Genomic DNA, 21,013 nt, shown 5'->3' with positions numbered 1-21,013 from the left:
CAAGAAATCAACCAAAAGAAGGTCCAGCATGCAAAAAAAGAAATGGGCTGGACACCCTGAAATATATTTCGTACACCCAGCCAAGAACAAAGTAAACCTATAAGAAAATTTCTGACTTCCTCCAAAAACTTTTGCTTTACCATCCAAAAAGCCTAGGAAAAAGAAAATGTCCCATTTTCATTCAAGTCAAAATCTAATTCATCACTGTTTATAGCAATCTACAGATCCTAATGATAACATGCTGTCCCACCTAAAAAATGAGTTTGGATCTTCCACTACATCACAAATGTTCTCCTGAGACACAGCCACATGAGTGGATACAGTGCTTCTGTGATTTCATCCAATATTAACATAGACTTGCAAATGATAGAGGAATTGGATGTGGTATGTCTTTTGGAGACATAACCAGACCTGTTGCAGTGCAGTCAGCAATTAAGAGTTTATATACTCTTTCATCTTCCTTCCCCATCCAAGTCAAACTTATTTGGTCCCTTATGTGTCACATATTGGTTATAGACTTTTCATGTCAAGGAAGAGGAACTCCATTAGTTGGAGCAATGAGGTCCCAAATCTGAATCAGTGCTTGGTGAAGTTCTTCATAGGAGAAGTCCATTTTGGTTTTTATCTTCTCATTTTTTTTTTATGTAAAGCAAGTTTGAACGCTTTTTTCTCTGACAAAAAAGCGAGGGAAGATCTTCTGTAGGTGTACTAGAGTGGTAGTTTTGTGGACAGTTTCTAAAGAAAGAAATGCTAGAATATTCAAGGAAGAATCCCTTACCAAAGAAGCTTTGGTTGAGAATATCTTGGTAAAGGTGGTTCATAAGTTCATTTGGTAAAATCCTTAAGCCTCTTAAGCTCTTTCTCAATGAATGATATCCTTGTGTGGAAATGGATAACATCTTCTTCATTGTCAAGAAGTACTGTGCCAATTAACTGGTTTCCTCCAACACAAAACTACATGAAATTAAATTTTGATGGTTGTAGTATGGGTAATCCAGGTAGCTGATGTATTGGAGTATTTACAAATAATCATGGAGTTACCTTGGCTAGTTTCTTTGGACCTATTGGCCAAGGTGTCTCAAAAGTTGTCAAATAGTATAGCTGATGCATTGGCAAAGTTAGGGGTAAATAGGAATTAACGCTTTTGGGTTGAAATGTAATGGTTTATTAAAAGAGGGGTAGGTGGAGTAATAATTAGATGGCTCAAGAACAATAACTTAATAACTTGGGAGCATAACTGCAGTCTAGGTAATCCATGGTTGTCAGGTGTTGGAGGAGTGCTAAGGAGCAGTGATGTGAGCATAATTGCTAGTTTTCAGGTCCAATTGGCATAGGAGACTCAACAAGGGCAGAACTACTGGTCGCGTTAACAATGATCCAAAAAATAAAATCTGTAAACTACATCAGTGTCATTATTGAAGGAGATTCCAAGGTAGTCACCAGTTGGTTGGGAATAATCAGGAAGGTCTGTGGAAACATAGACACATCACCGGGGAAATCAGAGAGCTCATGCAGAAAATGTGTATAAACGCTAAGTGGGTGCCTAGGCAGCAAACATTTTAGCAAATGGGCTGGCTAAACAAGGAGCAACAATAGACAATCTGTTTTGGGGTTTGGTATGTAAGGGATTCTGTTTGTTGTACTTTATATGTATTCTGAAGTTGATAGCTGAGGCTATCTACCTTTTCAAGACACTGCTGTACTCATCTTTTGACTTTAATAAATATATTGTTTGTTACTGATTAAAAAGACTTGGGAGCATGGACCTGCATTGAGAGAAGAAGTATTCCTGGCTAGGGATTTGGGAATTGGGCATCTTTTATATTGGACCTATCACCTATGGTAGCAGTCAAGGCAATCTGGGTCCATCTGGCATAGGAGGAGTTTTTAGCAAGGAGGAGGAAAACATCATTGGACTCTACTCAGGTCTAATTGGAGTTGGGGACTCGTTCAGAACTGAAATTATGGTTGTTATGGAAGGGATTCAAAAGGCTAAAGAGCTAAATATCAGGAAGTTGTTAACTGAAGGTGACTCTGAGCCTGTAATTAGCTGGCTCCAGCAAGAGGAGGAAGATGGATCGTGATGCTACATTTTGTGAAGAGGAAAGCTGTTAAATTGCCACAAGGGGTAGAGGCGACTTGTAATTGGGTGGGAAGGAATAATTTGTTTTGGGCCATATTGTGATTTTTCTGTTGGGGAGGGCTAAGAATGTTTATCCCTCCCGTTTCTTATTGTACTAAAATTCCTCTTTTTTAGTGAAATTGATTCTGTTATTGATAAAAAAGGATCTTTTATATTGGAAAAGATATGGATTGACTAGAGATAAGTTGTATTGGGGGGTTGCCAGTTGGGGGTTATGTAACAAGTGCTGGCCTAAACTTCCAAAAGAGGGTTCTTGGCACATCTCTGACTTTGTATACTCCCATTCTTTTCTCATAATGTAATAAATTTTAGGGTTGACAATAAATATTCTGTCACTTGGTTCTTGATTTCAATCTATCATAGTTTGGGATGTGTATATGCATTTTAGAGATTGGTTGGAGTGAACTTGATTACTAGTAGCATTAGGACTTCTGTGTTTGTTGAAATATTTTATATAGCCTTTTGTCCATTCTGATAAGCTACAAATTTCACTTGTTTTTTTTTTTAATTTTATTAATGTTGAATTACTGATATGCTAAGGCTTGGGGATTTTATTTGTTCAGGGTGAAGAAATAACATTCGACTACAATTATGTACGTGTATTTGGGGCTGCTGCGAAAAAATGTTATTGTGGTGCTTCTGACTGCCAGGGTTATATTGGTGGTGATCCATCAAATACAGATCTAATTGTTCAGGGTGATTCAGATGAAGAATATCCAGAACCTATAATGATTGATGAACATGGTTATAACACTGACGACAATGATGAGATAGGTTCTTCTACTATTAACAGAGATAGTGAAGCAGTACAAAATGCAGAGGTTTCTCTGAAAACTAGAGATACACTTAATCGAGCTGCATCTCCCATTGGACAGTTGGAGCTTTCTTTAGATAACAAGAACACTACTGGCAAATCTTCCTCTGCTGTTCAATCTTCAAAAGTTTCTTTGGCAATGGAAGACAATACAGGGAAGTTCTTATCTACTGTCAGACCATTAGAAGTCTCCTTACAAACAAAGAGCACCATGGACAAATCTTCATCTCCTGTTCAATTGTTAGAGGTTTCTTTAGAAAAAGGAGAGGCAATGAACAAATCAGCATGTTCTCAAACATTAGACACATGTTATTCAGCTGCAAGCACAGAAAAGAAATTTATTCCTGATTCTATTGATGATAACAAGTCCAGATGTGATGCAGTTGAATATAAGAGAAACTTGTCAAAGTTACATCCCATGAAATCATCTCGACCATCTAGTTCAATCAAGAACAAGAATAATGCTTCTCCTATGATCACTACCAAACCTCAAGTGGTGGGCAACAAACCTAAAAAGTTGCTGGGAACTGCTACAAGTGGTCGTTTCGAAGGGGGTAAGTATTCTCTAATGTAATTGGACTGGCTTGTTTCATACCTTTACTATATTACTGAGATATTCCTTGGTTTCTTGCAGTTGAAGAGAAACTTAATGAGTTGCTTGATGCTGAAGGTGGAATAAGTAAACGCAAAGTAAGTATTATTGTGTCTCATTTTCTTTAAATTGGAGGTCCTTTGCTTTAAGCAGTTGGTAGTCTATTTCTTATAGGCAATGATGCAATTGTTTCTTTTTAACATTTGAAGCCTTTTTAGTAGGGGTGATCATGGGCCTGGGCGGGGCTTTGGGTTTACGAGTCTATGACTAATTATAAAATGTTATATGTAAAATATTTTGTCACATATATAATATTAGTATAAAATTTCTATTATACTTTACATAATATAAAATGTTATATATAATATATAAAATATACAATATATATCAAGGGCTGGGCTGGAAATGATCACCTCTACGTTTTGTTATAAGAATACATTTTTTTTCAGATTTCTTGTCTTTGTTTATCTTTACCTTTCAGATTGATTTTTTTCCCTTTCTAATGGAGGTGAGCATTATATTCATCTGTCATTGAATTTACATGAGAAATCTGAATGTATCGGAATTTTTGCTATTCTTACATAAATGAAGAATATACCATACATAAGATGATAGGGGGTGATGTTTCCTGAGGGAGTGGAGAAAGGATATAAGAATTAAATAAATTAATACTCAGAAGAATGCATTACCTCATTCACATTTACTGCAGTTCTCTTATTGAGTATAACTTCACTGTGGGTGTTATTTGTAATAATATTCTTTTAATCAGCAACTTTTAATAATTTTTCTGGGCATTCAGTCAATTGAAGTGCTCAGGTAGAGCATTTTCTCGAAAATAGCCAATGATGCAATATTTTCTGTCTTTGACTCTTCTATCTGTGTTCCATGTATATGATTAACGTTGTCTCTACGGCATTTACTCATCAACAGGATGCCACTAAAGGCTACTTGAAGCTTTTATTTGTAACTGCAGCTGCTGGAGATAGCAGTAATGGTGAAGCATTTCAGAGGTTGTTACAATCTTGAAGCTCTTAAAGAAATCCTTTACAATAAATTCTCCTTTTTTAGATGTGCATGTATTGATTATTTGTCTTTATTTGTCCCTACTGTCTAAAAATTTTGTTGCCCCCCCCTCTCCCTTTTCTCTTGCAGTACTCGAGATCTTTCAATGATTCTTGATGCTCTCTTGAAAACAAAATCAAGGACAGTTTTGACTGATATAATCAACAAAAATGGTACTGCTACCTATTTTATTGCATAGCATGTTTCCCTGTTTCCAAGGAAGAAGTTACTTTAGTGTGATTGCATGTGTATTGATGGAGATATTGTTACATTTTGGCTCTTCCAGGTTTGCAGATGTTACACAACATAATGAAGCAGAACCGAAAGGACTTCAGCAAAATTCCTATTCTCCGAAAGCTTCTCAAGGTAGCAAACTGCTACCTTATAATTCTTCTTTGGAAGAGTGCAATTTTATGCTGCTAATTCATACTGATATAATTTGTGCATCCTAGGATTGAACCTCACTCTTCTAGGAAGGGCAAAGAAGTATACCCACATGAATTCTGCTGAATATGTGCAATACTTTGTACCTTTTGCACATGAAACCTAAACTTGTTAAGTTAAAACCTCTAGACTACAGGTGTTCCCTAATTTTTGGATCAGTAACTAACTAAAAGAGTTGGGATGAAGAAAAGGGCCTCTAAGTATAGTGGCAGGAAAAAGGTGCAATCAACTTTCCAAATCACCTTGCAAATGTTGTTCACCCAAAACTATCTCTCTCAATCCACTATTATATACTGATACATAAATATATACATATATGTCTACATATGTATGCATATATGTGTGGATGTTTGTAAATATTTTTTTTTTGTTTTTGTTTTTGCAGGTGTTGGAATATCTTGCACTAAGGGAAATTCTTTCCTTGGAACACATCAATAGGGATCCTCCCCATCCTGGAATGGAAAGGTCAGACGAACTGTACAGTTGTCACCTATTTCTCTTTCCATTGCCATTTTCTTATAATTAGCATAAATCACCCAGAAATAATACTGTTCAATGTTATCAATACTGGCTGGATGCCGACCCTTTTGAGAGGATGGTTGAGTCCAACTTAGTTTTATAACACTGTGATCTGGTTGGTGTGATGACTTAAGCAATGTTTAAGGTTATATATATATATATATATATATATATACAGCTCATCCTTCCTCCCTAGGTAAATCATATCATAGGACCCTTTCTACTCTGCTTATATGATATTATGTCTTTTTCATTCAAAACACTTACCCACCACCTGAAAGACCCAAACCCTAATCGATCTCCATATGCTGCCTTGATTTTTTTCTGTTTGTGTCTGTGTGAATGGAGTGTTCTTGTATATATGAGAAGAAGATGTAGAAAAGAAAAGCATAACTGATGTCTGATTTTTCTAATTCCTCTTTGTAAACAAACAAGAAAATTGAAAAATCATTTTCTGTCTTTTAAAAATCCTTTCCACATTTACAAAAAATTCACATTTTTTTCTTTAATGTGATTCAACCATTTGCATTTGATTGGCTGTTCTAAAAAGGATAAGTGGTTTTGTATTGAAAAACAAAAGATGGTTTAAACAGTTGCTTCCAGTTTTTATAAGACTTCAGTTTAATTAATGAATCAAAGCAATGGTATATCCATTTATAATGTAACCATTCAGTTGGGTCCGGCTTTTAAAATACTGATAATGTTTTCTTGTTGCTAGCTTCTGATTAGTGGGATATTTCAATGTCCATCTTCCTACAATGTGCAATATGATGATGATATTGGCAGCATCTCATGAGAGACAGAATGGTTTTGAGAAAAAAAAGTATATAGTTCTAAAGAATAATATCATAATGGGTATATAAAAGAAGTAGATGACAGGTAAAGGGGTGCTAGTCAATACATACCGAGTGGGATAACTCGAGGTTGGATAGTTGAAAAAGAAAAAAGAAAGGAAGTCAGTATCAATATATGACTTAGGATTTAGAAGAGGATTGAGAAATTTTGAGTCCATTGAAGCTATTAACTTAATTGACATTCTTGATGGGGCATTCCTTGATTCCTCTAAATCTGATTGCAGAATTTGGATTCTTAACTCTTTTGGATTGTTATTTGTGCTTCATTTTTAATGCGCCATCTTCCTACCCAACTCCTCATAGGCTTTTCTGGCTAAGGAAATTTGGTGTAGGCCAATACCACCTAAAATTAGGGTTTCTGTTGGGCGGTAATGCTTTTGAAAATCAATAAATTTGAAACCCTTTAGAAGAGGAAACCTTTTTAGTGCTTCTCTCTACATGTTTGTTTTCTTTGCAATGCAAGCTGGGAAAATACCTACCATCTATTAATCTCCTGCCCATTTGTCTCCACCATTTGGGATTGGTTCTTAATTGTTTGGTTGCAGGTAGACTCTCCTTTGAGGTGGAGAGCTTATTTTAGATCCTCCTTCATTGTGCATATGAAGATAGGCAAGATTCTGTTGAGATGCACACTGATAGAGGTTTTATGGTCAATATGGGAAGTGAGGAATTCGAGAATTTTTTATGGAAAGCTATGGAGAAGCCAAGAAGGACGACATCCTGGAAGCATATCACTTAAAGTGGTGAATTGGGTAAAAAGACAGATGAGTTTGCTCTTCTCAACAAATGAAATCCTTAGGGGATGGCAGCACATGGCATTGTTTGGGCTAATCTCAACTCTCAAGCCATATAAGAGTGGCACCCAGCAACAAACAGTCACATCAAACTAAATTTCGGTGGTTGTAGTTTTGGCCATCCTGGATTATTAGGCATTGGAGTATTCAGAGACAGCCTTAGAACTATTTTAGCTTTACAGTCAGGTTCCATAGGGGCTGGGGACTCCACTGAAGCTTAAGTTTTAACAATATTACAAGGGCTGAGATTGGCTTGGATATGTGGTTTTAGTAACATATTGGTGGAAGGTGACTCAAGGGTAGTGGTGAACTGGCTTAGGAATGGAAGCCAGGCTTCATGGAAATATAAAAATGTATAGAGAACTAAGGTACTTGGGTAGGGACCTTGTCACCAACTACTCATAGGTGCAGTGATCAGCAAATGGGTTTGACTGTAACAATAGTCAAACAAGAGGTAAAAAGGGCTCAATTTTTATTGGGAACAATTGTAAGATAAGGCTTGAGAAGAAATTGGTAAGGGTTAGGCAGCTGATGCTATCCTATTTTAGAAGTTTTTAGCGGCTGCTGTTGTATATAAATCATTCTTTTATAGCAATTAATAAAAGTTCTAACTGTTACCAATAAAAATACAACTTATTTAGGTGTTGTGCGTCTTTATTGAATGATGGGTGCATTGATAGGTGACTGGTGATGGAACCATTTGTTTTTTTTTGTTTTTTTTTTTGATAGATAAATTTCATTCGTTACAAGCATCCCAAAATGAGGCGCGAGGTGCACCCTCACTCATTGATACAGAAACATCATAAATTTACAATTGGGCCCAATACAACTGTTCCCTAGTTACCCCTTGTTTAGCTAGAGAATCAGCAAAAGCATTTGCCTCCCTCCCCACCCACTGTATAGTTACTTCCATCGGCTGAGTTAACCATTTGAGTTTCTTCAATTCATTTCTGTAAGCCCAGATCACTGAATCTGGGTTTTTTAGCCAACCCACCACCACCTTGGAGTCCCCTTCTATCACCAAATTTTCCAATCCCAACTCTCTTGCAATCTGTACACCTTGTAGGGCTGCGTACAATTCTGCCTTTAAGGAGTCTCCATTCCCCACTGGTCCTGAGAAGAGTGCTCTTAAGTTTCTTCCTTGTCTCCGAAGACTCCTATTCCAGCTGGGCTGGAGTTGCCTTGACTACTCCCATCAAAGTTTAATTTCAGAAATACTTCAATGGGAGGAGCCCAAACCAACCATATGTTCCTCCCCCTGTTCATTTATTTTGCAGTCTGATGTCCATATTTGTGCATGAATTTGACAATGACATTGCAATTGTAACTGATGTCTCAATTTCATATGGTTGTTGAAGAATGTTAGTTCGTGAGAAATGAAGAGACAAGAGGAAAGCCAATAGTCCAGATCTGTTAGGGTTGATCAATCTGATTGAACCAACCCAAAAAGAGTATTTATGTTAAAGAAATATGAATGGACAAGTTTTTCCTTACAAGAGAATTAATGAAGCTGTACACTAATGTACATGCCTACCAAAATACAAGAAAGAAAAATAAAATTACATAACTACCCTGCATCTTCTCTACAGTCCCCCTAAAACTGATGTTGGGGGATAAGCATCAGTTTGTCTATAAGAAAATTATGTCGGGCTTTGGTTATAGCCAGTGTTTTAAAAGGTGTGGGAGGCGTACGCCTGGCGGCACCTCCAGGCAAGGTTTTCCCAAAACACCCTGAGGAGGCTTACGCCTCTTGCATTCTGAACTACGCCTCACACCTCTAGGTAGTGGAATGCCTCGTGTCATGCCTCCGCGTTTTAAATCATTGGTTATAACTTTGGTGAAGAGGTTTGCAAGCTGTAGGCCTGAGGAGACATGTGGGAGAGGGATGTGACCCGCAAGGAGAAGATCACAAATGAAGTGGATCCATCTCAATATGTTTAGTGCACTCATGAAATACTGGGTTGGGTGCAATCTTAGTCGCACTATGTTGTTAACAAACAGGGGGATGGCAGATGAGTGATCAATGTCCAAGTCATGAAGTAGAGCCTTGAGCCAGACTATTTCACTACATACTAAGGACATTGCTCTATACTCTGCTTCTGTAGATGACTTGGAAATAGTTTGTTGTTTCTTACATTTCCAAGAAATCAGAGAATCACCAAGAAATATATATCAGCTAGTAGTGGAACGACGAGTGTCAAGACAACCTGCCGAATCTGCATCTGCATAAGCTTGAAGCTGGGTGGAGGATGAAGATGAGAAAAACAAGCCATGAGATAGAGTGCCCTTGACATAATGGATGATTTAGAGAACTGCAGAGAAGTGGGGCTGACGTGGAGCGGATAAAAATTGATTCACAAGCTGGACCGCATAGGAAATGTTTGGTCTAGTCATACTTAGGTAGATAAGACAACCTACAAGTTGCCGATATAAAGTAGCATCGGGGAGAAGCTCACCCTCATCCTTGTTAGCTTACAGTTAAGCTCCAAAGGTGTATCCATTTGTTTAGAATCAGTTAGGCGAGCAAGTGTCACCAAATCAGAGGCATATTTCTGTTGGTTGACAAAATAACCTTGAGGACATCACTAAATTTCAAGCCCAAGAAAATGGGTGACATGCCCAAGATCCTTCATTTTGAAGGAGTTGCTGAGAAGGAGCTTCATGTTGTTAATGCCATCTACATCATCTCCGGTGATAAGTATATCATCAACATATACCAAGAGAAGAGTCAACCCTTGTGCTCGCTTGAGAGTGAAAAGAGAGTAATCTGAAGCACTTTGCTGAAAGCCAACCTCCAATACCACTGTACGGAAGTGGTCAAAACAAGCTCGTGGAGCTTGTTTAAGACCATATAAAGATTTCTTCAATTTACACACCATAAGAGGATCATCACAGTAGTTGGGAGGTGGTTTCATGTAAACTGCTTCTTGTAAATGCCCATGGAGAAAGGCATTCTTGGCATCCATCTGATGAACTGCCCATTGTATAATAGAAGTAATGCCCAAGAGTAAATGGACCGTTGTCATTTTAGCCACTAGAGCAAAGGTCTCATCATAGTCAATTCCATATTCTTGCTTGTAGCCTTGAGCAACTAAGCGAGCCTTATATTTGTCTAGAGTGCCATTTGATTTAAGTTTCGCTGTGTAAACCCATCGACGATAAATGATTGAGGCATCTTGGGGAGGAGTTACAAGCTCCCAGGTATCATTCTCTAATAAAGCTTGAACCTCTAAATCCATAGCATCTTTCCAATGCTTAACTGCTACAGCCTGGTTGTAAGACTTAGGAATATTTGTGGATGACAGAACAACTGGGAAGGAGCTATGGCTAGAAAAGAAGCCACAGCGACCAGGTGGATGAGAAACACAAGATGATGCAAAAAGGAACAAATGAAGTCAAATCAACAGGATGGGAAGAGGAACTTACAGTAGTGATGGATGGAGAGGAATGACCAGTCACTGGTGTTGGAGGTGGAGGAGGCATAGTCCATGGGTGAGCTGGATACTTCCTGAAATATACTTGAAGTGGCTGAGATGTGGGAGGAGGATCACCTGTAGAGTCAAAATGTTGTAGAACAAGAAAGGATGGTGCAGGCAATTTACTAGTATGTTCAAAGAATGAAAGGTTCTCAAGAAAAATGACATTATGAGAAATGTGCGGTCTTCGGACTTTGGGATCAAAACAGAGAAATCCCTTGTGTTCCATACTATATCCCATGAATGCGCACATAGCTAATTGAGTTGTTAGCTTAGTACGTTCATGAGGAGGAAAATGGATAAAACAAACACAACCGAAGACACGAAGCATGGATAGATTAGGTGGACGATGAAACAATGATTGATGGGGAGAAGAATTTTCAAGGATAGTAGTAGGGAGAATGTTGATGAGATGATGCCTCCACCCAGATGGTAATGGGAACGTGGGAGTCTTGTAACAATGATCTCACCATACTAGCAATGTGACAATTCTTGTGCCTGGATACCCCATTCCGTTGAGGTTTACCTATCTGGGCAAGATCTCTGGGACTGAATGCCTTGTTTAAGGTAGGTTTGAAACTCACCATTCTCACCATCAAAGTACTCTCCCCTTGAATCTGACCTCAAATTGTTTATAGTGCTTTTAAATTGGGTCATAATCATAGCATGAAAGTTCTTAAAAACAGGAAAGACCTGTGATTTCTTTCAGAGGAAGTAAATCCATGTATATCGAGTACAATCTGTAGAGATAGTTGTTAGTTGTTAGTGTGTGTGGTCCCATTACAAGTAATTGGTTCCATCGAACCTAACAGTAGTAATCTGAAAATAACTTTTGGTCATGCTTCCAGCCCCCAAAAAACCTTCCCCTTGAATCTTTAATTCACTTCCAGCCTTCTCCATTTTATATGAGATACTGACGGTCACTATTTCAAGAAGAAAAACCCTTGAACTCATCCTTTTATGCAGAAAGAACTTAGCTGATTGAAATCAGCCACCCGGAAATCATTTACAGGTTACTATAATTGTCCAGGAGTCAACTGCAGTCAAAGAACAAATCTGGGAGCAAGAATTGATCGTGGGGTTTTGAAAAATCCTAGAGGAACAGGGAAAACAGAGATCTGTCAAAAACCCTAAAGAAACAAGCAAGGGAGACTGAAATTTGTTAAGCACTGCTTCCAGAGTGGTTTAAACTGCTCTTATTTAAGATGGGTTTTAATAAAGAGAAGTTATTTTCTCAAAAGAAATTGATCGCCACCTTCAATCTCCAGTTTAAACCCTGAACTTGGACTTACATAATTTCTCTTATCCTTCCTGGTCACCGAGCACTCTCCAAAGGCCATGCAATCCCTTGGGCAGCAAATCAAGACTCCAGTAATCCTCCAAGAATCAGGCGATGATGCGGAACTTCCAGTCTTAGAAAATTCTCATGCAGCCGACTAGGTTCTTGAGGCTCTGATACCAACTTGGATAAATTAGACCTGAAATTGATTGTTTTATGGTATAGATTCAGTAGAAAAAGAAAAGAAAGGAAGGTCACGAACAGAAGAAAAGAGAGAAGAGAAGAAGAGAAGAAGAAAGAGAGAAAGAAAGGGTGTGGTTCAATTGATTCTGCCGCCCCACCTGATTAGTATTTATATATTGCATTGTTACTGTATTGAAGTTACATAAATACCCTTGCTGAAACAGAAATAAATATAAAACAATATATCTAGCCTAACTACCATAACTACAATGCAATAAATATATAAAAAGTATTAGTGGGACCACACACACACACTAACAACTAACAACTATCTCTACACAATCATCAATAAACAATACAAAATATTTATAAACCAAACATGAAATAACTGGAGACATCTACACATTACTGTGAATAAGGTAAAAAGGTGTAGAAGCATGTTCAGTAGAAGATGGAAAAGGCAAAACATGGCTTTTACTGTAGCCAGCAAGTTAAACATGATTTATCAACATTCTTAAAAAAGTAACAGTCATAGGCAAACAACCAGAAGAAAATAAATTATTCAAGTCTTTAGCATGAGTGTGACCCAAACATCTATGCCATAAGTGCCACACATTATTACAAGAGGTAGGAGAAAAACTAGAAGTAGTAGATAGCAAACAAGAGTCTGGTGAAGTTTTCTTATTCTTAAATTCCAAAGAAAACAATCTTCCAAGCCTATGCCCCTTCCCCTTCAATTTCTAGTGTGTTGGTCCTAGATAAAACAACCATCACGAGTAAACAAAACATTATTACCATCATCAAGTTGTCCAATAGAAATAAGGCTAGTAGTCAACTTAGACACAGAATGTTTTGAGAAGATGTAAGGCTGTAGACTTAGAAGTGGATAGAAATAAATCATCACACCCACATATAGGAAAAGAGTCACCATTGGCAGTAATAATGTGGTTAACAGAGATGTAAGGTTTAGAAGACTGACCAAAGGAGGCCCCAGTCATATGGTTTGAGGCCCCAGAGTCAATGATCCACATGTGTATTGAAGGAGAAGAACACAAATAAGCAGACTTACCAGCCAGTCCAATAGCAGTAAAATTAGAGGAAATAGCCGAAGACATGAGCTCACGAATCTTATCTTCAGTCAAATTTCCCAGTGCATCAGTTTTGTGAGCTAATAAGGAGGCAGTATCAGTTGGAGTCGGTTCAGCTGAGGCTTGATAAGCCTTATGTTGTCCTTTCTTGGGGGGCCTGACTGGGCATTCCACAATAATATATCCTTACTATTTGCAGTAGGTGCAGAAATTTTTCTTTTTGCAGTGGGATGCCACGTGTCTGTATTCCCTGCATTCATAACATTGCATTTTTGAAAAATCCTTCTTCCCCTTCTGTTTGGTAGCCAAGAAGACAGTATCTATTCCATTTTCCTTCTTCTGATCAAGTGCAAATTGAGTGAGGAGACGAGATTCCTCTCTTAATAACTCACCAAGTATTATATCAAGACCAGGTACATGCTCTCTACTGAGTATATTAGAGCATAGATTCTCATAATCAGATCTAAGATGCATAAAAAAATGCAGCCTTTCTCTTACTGAGATGTTTCTTCATAATTTTCACACTACAGTCCGTAGAAAGATCCCCAAAGTGAGCCAATTCATATTCAATCCAAAGGTTCATAAACCCAACATAGTATTCCTGATCCGTTTCGCCCCAAGACATATTCAATTGCTGATACACCTTTTCAAGGTATTCAACATGTCATGGGCAGATTTGAGTCCTCTCATTGGAATACTGTCATTCATAGTTACAGAACCAAGAATCCACGAAACAATGTGTGCATTCTCAATTTTCCACTGTTTCAGCCCTTTGATATCATCGGCATCGGGTATAGATGTGGAACCATCAATATAACCCCACATACCCTTCCCTTCAATAAAATACTGAAAGTGAAATTTAGAGAGCGTAGATGCTTCCATCGAACTTAACAGAAATAATTTCATTCTTTTCCAGACCCATGTCGAGTAAGAACACAAAGCAAAAACTAGTTGAAACAAGCAATATAAGCAGAGAACAAATCCAAGAGAGTCAAAAACTAAGATAAGAAACCTCTTACAGTCGAAAGAGAGTGGCCAAGATACAACAATAGTTGAAATCTGAGAACACAGTCCAAAAAAGGAAAGACTGGTTGCTGCTGCCCAAAAGAGATGTATAGATCTCTCTCAATATTTCTCTAATCTCGATGAAACTTTCAGAGGATGGTGAGGAGGGCCAAGCGGCACTTCCTTTCAATTTTCATTGCAAACGGATGTCTTCCGAGAGAGATCCAATGAAATCTCTCTTGCTGGATGCGCAAAACACAGAAAACTGGTTCCTGGAATGATCAGAACAGTCCAGAACCAATTGATGATGAGGATAGTTCTCAAACAGATTAGAAAAGGAGTACTGGATCAAAGAACAGCCTGCTCTGATACCATGTTAGTTCATGGGAAAGTGAAGAGAAAAGAGGAAATCCAATAGTCCAGATCTGTTATGGTTGATCAATCCGATTGAACCAACCCAAAAAGAAAGTATTAAAATTAAAGAAATATGAATGGACAAGTTTGTCTTTACAAAAGAATTAAAGTTGTACACTAATGTACACACCTACTAAACTACAAGAAAGAAAGATAAAATTACATAACTACCCTCCTTCTCTACAAGAATTCTCAAGGATAGTGGAAAGAATTTATATTCTTGTCATGGAATGTCAACTATAAATCTGTACGCAAGTTGATCTTGTAGGGCTGATTCCTTTCTTTTCTGAGAAAACAAAATATGAAATCTTTTCTACTTTGTTCTCATCTATTGTATTCATTGTGCAGCTTCAAGGATTCCATGCTTGACCTGACAAAGCACAATGATGTTCAGGTACTTATGCTCTGTTTACCTATGTACTTATTGAGAACTTTTGTGCAGATAAGATTGTACCTTTTGGATTCTTTTATTTCAGAATCTCTTTTATTTTTGTCTTATTGTGATGATGTTTTCTCTATATTTAGCAATGCTGCAATGAACCATGTTATTTATGATGTACATGTATTATCTTCTTTGTGAGACTACAGAAATTGCATCGTTGTTTGCTTCAACTTTCTGGATTTTTTTTATGAATTACAACTTTCTAGATTTCATGAAATGGAAATCAGAGTATTAGCAGCAGATTATTTGTTAGAGGTAGAAGAGAAAAGTCTTTGTGAAGAATGAAGAGATTCCAGGGGAAAATGGAATATTCCTTTCTCTTTTATTCAATATCAAGAAGAACAAAATAATAACTAAAATGACCCTGCTTCAGTGTAGTATAAACACTTTGTTAATCAAGGTTTAAAATGTCAGTGTTAGTGGTAATATCTGTAATCAAAATATAAGAAGCGTGTTGGAAACATAGTTGTCAAGGCTACAAGGCACCCTAGGAGGCTCACCTCACCTAATCACCAAGCAGTTTTGTATAGCATGTTATAAAAAACTTTTATGTTCTTAATTTTTTGAGGTTATAATTATAAAATAGACATTTTTAAACTAAAATATTCATTTTGTGTGTTTATACACTAATTTCTCTTTATTATTTTCTTATTTGTTAGGTTTAATCAACACAAACATATCTAAATGCTGTATTGAACCCGCTAAGACTTCAAAACCTGAACCAATAAGTAAAGAAGAACATAAAATGTTATTTATCAAAAAAAAAAAAACATAAAATGTTGTCCAATTAGCACATTTTCTTCTTTTTCTTTACTAATTTTGTGTGTTCATGTACTAATTTCTTCTTCTTTTCTTTCTTCTTTTTCTTCTCATTAATTTGTTGGAATATGTTGATTTTCTATAATTTAACATGAAATGTACTAATTTCTTTTTCTTTACTAATTTTGTGTGTTTATGTACTAATTTCATCATTACATAAAATGTACTAATTTTATGTAATGATGAAAGAAGCATATATACACCCTTTTAAATTATTATCTTGTTTAAAACCATCAAACAGAGCCAAGTAACTAAAGTTAATAGACAAATAGACAAATAATTCACTACAAAGTTGTCTTGTAAACTTTAAGAATCAAAACTACATAATAGAGCGAGTCCAAGAAAAATTTGAACTCATAAAAAGTGCAAGAACAATTCATAAGCACCATGTCCCATTATTTTGTGCTCTGCCTTAACACTTGAATTGGGCACTTAAGACAGCTTCTTCTCCAAGTAACAAGGTTACCCTCAATCCAAAACAATCTGCATCTATCTATGCCTTAACTCATATGCCCATTTATCTTGAATATTAAGCATTTGTTTGGTAAGAGAGATATAAGCTTCCGAACTAGCATCTGAAACCTACCCACATTAGAGGTTGGTCTACCACTCTAACTATCCATCCTCAAGTTATGTTACATAGGTGTATTGATAAATTTAGAAGTTTCTGTTTTACCCACTGGAGAAGCTGGTAATCGGGCATGTTGTGAGGATTATTTAATTGTTATTTTATAGTTGCTGTTAGTGGGTTGTTAGCTTAAGATGCTGTTAGTCAGTTAGTTTCTCTCTTTCTTATTAGTTTGTTTCTAGGGAGTGCCACCAGGGGCATACTTGTAATCTCCCATTCCTTTTATATTAAGTTAATATAAATAACTAAACTTGCGGCAGCCAGAAGTAGTTGGTTTTTTTGTCTTTCAATCATATCTTCCTCTTCTTCTCTTTCTCTCTCTCGTCTCTCTCTCTCCATGAATGATTACATAGTATCAGAGCCAGGTCCTGGGCTATAAAAAAAATTGCTTTCTCCCATTTGAACCTGCTGCATCCTCTTTTCTTTTTTGATTTCTTGGACGTGCAAGACAGAGAAACCCTAGCAGACTACTTGCGGCTCTTCCTTTGGGTTCTTCCTTGGTCGTAATATCAAGGAGACCCTAGTAGAAGAAGGGTGATGTAGAAAACTCCCTTTCTTATCTATTTGATGCTGTGAAGTTAGTTTCTGGTTGGCACCTTCGTATAGGTGCTGGACAAGGTATGTGTTCTTGTTTTTTTTTTGGTCAATGGTGTGAAGGCCTTATTTCTTGGTGTTATACCTTCATTTGGATGCTGGATTGTTAGATTGCATGGGCTGTAGTTGGACTGTTAGTATACTATTCTAATGGCTGGTGTTGGACTGATTACTGGGCTGTTTTAATGACTGAACCATCACTGAGTTGATTTCAGTAGTAAATTCCTTGAGGGTTGATATTCTGATTGTGGCTGTTGTGTAGTTGTGTGGGATTTGGTCTGATTCAGCAGTACTCTATGGCAAACTATGATTCAACTTCATCGGGGGTTACACCGACCCGCAACACAGCTGGTATGGGAAGTGAAAACATGATGTTTTCCATGCCCATTACCCCTTTAAATGGTCTAAACTACCTGGAGTGGGCTAAAAGTGTTAAACTTTATGTAACTGCAAGGGGAAAAGCTGGTTACATAAATGGAAGGGTGAAAGAACCCAAGAGTGAGACAGCTGAACATGATAGGTGGGACCAAGAAAACAGTATGGTGATGTCTTGGCTCCTTGCAGCCATGGAACCTGTTGTGAAGAAGAACTTTATGTGGGCAGACACCGCTAGTGAGATTTGGGAACAGGCCAAAACTACCTATTCTGAGCAAAGGCATTATGCCAAGGTTTACCAGTTGCAAGCTGAATCCTCAACCTGTAAGCAGGGAAATCGTAGTTTGTCTTCCTATTATTCAGCCCTTACTTCCGTATGGAAAGAATTGGATCATTATCAGGCTATAGAGTGGAAACATGATGACGATGCTAAGGCCTACAGGAAGCTGGTTTCTCAGCAGTGTGTGTTTGCCTTCTTGTTGGGACTGAACCCTGCATATGAACCCTCGAGAGTTCAGATCTTAGGAAGCAAAGAGTTGTCGTCGGTTCACGAGGTATATGCTATTGTTCAATCGGAAGAAAGTAGGCGGAGTGTGATGGTTACAACTGAGGGGGAGCAAAAAGTTGCTTTGGCTGCAATGAGTTATAACAACATGGGGAAGAAAAGTGACACCAAGAAGGCTGATGATAAAGACAAGTTGTTTTGTACCCACTGTCGGCGCTCACGGCATACACGTGACACATGTTGGGACATTCACGAGAAACCCATGTGGGTAGTGAAGAACAAAGAATAGGGTAAAGGGCAAGGTCAGAAGAAGATGAATACAGCACATAATGCAGCACGTGGCAACCCAAGATACTCAGGTTGTCGGTACTACCCATGACCACCTTACTAATTCTGACCCGAAGGAAGATATATTGAATTCCTTCAGAGACCACTTGGAGTCATATGGTAGGGCTTTGCGACAGATGGATAGTTCAATCACTGGTACTCCTACTTCATTTGCACCTACATCAGGTAATGCGGCTTTTGCATTCCATGTCACTACTACCACTGGTTCCCCTTGGATCATTGACTCAGGGGCCTCTAACCACATGACCGGTAAGCCGAACTTGTTTCAGACTTATAGCCTTTTGTCCGGAAGGGATAAAGTGAGGCTTGCAGATGGATCATTCTCCTCCATTGCAGGCCAAGGATCAATATCTCTTCACCATGGCCTTAATCTGAATTGTGTATTGCATGTCCCTCAACTTCCTATAAATTTGCTTTCAATTAGTAGTATCACAAGCTCTTTAAACTGTGGTGTAACCTTTTTTCCTGGTTCATGTGTTTTTCAGGATCTAACTTCTAGGAGGATGATTGGTAGAGGGAGCCTAGTGGATGGTCTCTACATTCTCGACAACATTGTTGGTCTCTCGGTATCATCCTCAGAGTCACATAGTCAATCAAATAATAGTCAAATTTTTTTGTGGCATAGTCGGTTCATGTGGAAGAGGAGAAGCAGGTTCAGGTCCGCCAAGTCTCTCTTCCTTCTATTCCGGACCTTGCTCCCTTTCGTGTCTTCCAACGTACACATCGTAGAGATCAGCAATGTGATAGAGGTGTGGAGCAGCCAAACATTGAGCAACCAACACTGTTAGACTCCCAGGAGGTAAGTCCAATCCCTGTTGCACCTACTGATACCCCTACTGCTATTGTGGATGACCTTGACATTCCTATTGCTCAAAAAAAGGGTGTCAGGTCATGCACTACCAAACACCCCATTACCCAGTATGTCTCCTATTATCACATTTCCCCCTCATACCGAGCCTTTCTATCCGCAGTTGATTGCATCTCTGTTCCCTGAAATGTTGCAGAAGCCTTAAAATGCCCCGAATGGACAGATGCCATGAAGGAGGAGATTAATGCTCTTCATAAAAATCAAACTTGGGAATTGATGGATCTTCCAAGGGGGAACGACCCCGTGGGGTGTAAGTGGGTGTTTACAGTTAAACACAAGGCAGACGGGACAGTTGAAAGGTACTAAGCAAGATTAGTAGCCAAAGGGTACACTCAAGTGTATGGGGTTGACTATGATGAGACTTTTGCTCCAGTAGCTAAGATGAACTCAATTAGGGTTCTCCTGTCATTAGCTGCTAACCTTGACTGGGAATTGCATTAATTGGACATAAAGAATGCTTTTTTAAATGGTGACCTAGAGGAGGAAGTAGTATACATGGTTCAACCCCCTGGATTTTGGGCCAAGGGAAGGGAAAATAAGGTGTGCAAGCTGAAAAAATCTCTTTATGGTTGAAAACAATCTCCTAGAGCTTGGTTCAATAAATTTCACATGGCAATTCAGCAGGTAGGCTTCAAACAATGTCAGTTTGGTCATACATTCTTTGTGAAGAGATGTCAGGAACAGGTTGTTGTATTGATAGTGTATGTGGATGATCTCATCATTATAGGAAATTGGAGTTCAGAAATACAAAAATTGAAACAATTCCTTGAATCTAAATTTGAAGTGAAAGATTTAGGTCCCCTAAAGTATTTCCTTGTAATTGAAGTTGCCCGCTCAGAATGGGGTATCTTCATTTCTCAAAGGAAATACACCCTTGATCTATTATAAGACACAGGCAAATTAGGTGCAAGGCCAGCATATACTCCCATGGATGTTGATCACAAATTGGGTGACTGTGATGGTGAACCTCTGAAAGATGTGAAACAATTCCAAAGGTTAGTGGGAAAGCTGATTTATTTGTCCATGACCCGTTCAAACATTGCCTATTCAATTGGGGTTCTAAGCTAATTCATGCACTCTCCTAAGAAACCACACATGGAGGCAACAGAGAGAATTCTTAGATACTTAAAAAAGTATCTTGGAACATGTCTACTATTCAGTAAATATAATCACCTAAAGGTGGAAGTCTTTACAAATGCTGATTGGGCAGGTGTTGTGGATGATAGAAAGTCCATGAGTGGGTATTGCACATTTGTGGGAGGAAACCTAGTGACTTGGAAAAGCAAGAAACAAAGTGTGGTAGCAAGGTCAAGTGCTGAAGCTGAATATAGACCTATGACTCATGGAGTGGCTGAAGTCCTTTGGCTAAAAAATCTTCTAGGGGAGCTTGGAGTTGTTGTTCATATTCCAATGTCTCTTTATTGTGACAACAAGGCAGCTATAAACATCGCCAGCAACCCTGTCCTACATGAGAGGACCAAGCACATTGAGGTGGATAAACACTTCATAAGGGAAAAATTGGAAAAAAGGGAAATTTGCATCCCTTATGTCAATTCCAAAGAACAACTCGCTGATGTCCTCACAAAAGGGCTTCCATACTCGCGACACAATGAGTTATGTGACAAGCTGGGCATGATAGACATATTCAGCCCAACTTGAGGGGGAGCATTGTGAGGATTATTTAATTGTTATTTTATAGTTGCTGTTAGTGGGTTGTCAGCTTAAGATGCTGTCAGTCAGTTAGTTTCTTTCTTTCTTATTAGTTTG

The 21,013-nt window shown here is 38.1% G+C and overlaps 1 protein-coding gene across 6 annotated transcripts in view; it reads left to right on the top strand.

Annotated features, from left to right (window-relative positions):
• The window catches only part of LOC104606674 (uncharacterized), a 59,474-nt gene that overhangs the window by 33,063 nt on the left and 5,398 nt on the right, over positions 1-21,013 (top strand). For all 6 annotated transcript variants that reach the window (XM_010271996.3, XM_088887377.1, XM_010271994.3 and 3 more), the window contains 7 exons: positions 2,707-3,511; positions 3,592-3,647; positions 4,480-4,559; positions 4,702-4,784; positions 4,898-4,977; positions 5,441-5,520; positions 15,016-15,061. In XM_010271996.3, coding sequence (XP_010270298.1) covers positions 2,707-3,511; positions 3,592-3,647; positions 4,480-4,559; positions 4,702-4,784; positions 4,898-4,977; positions 5,441-5,520; positions 15,016-15,061 — 1,230 coding nt within the window. The remainder of the gene's footprint in view (positions 1-2,706; positions 3,512-3,591; positions 3,648-4,479; positions 4,560-4,701; positions 4,785-4,897; positions 4,978-5,440; positions 5,521-15,015; positions 15,062-21,013) is intronic.

The sequence above is a fragment of the Nelumbo nucifera genome, chromosome 5 (genome assembly GCF_055504915.1).
Source record: "Nelumbo nucifera cultivar China Antique chromosome 5, China Antique-T2T, whole genome shotgun sequence".
NCBI classification, from domain to species: Eukaryota; Viridiplantae; Streptophyta; class Magnoliopsida; order Proteales; family Nelumbonaceae; genus Nelumbo; species Nelumbo nucifera.
The sequence above is the reverse complement of the archived record's forward strand: the minus strand, read 5'-3'. Positions and strand labels throughout refer to the sequence as shown.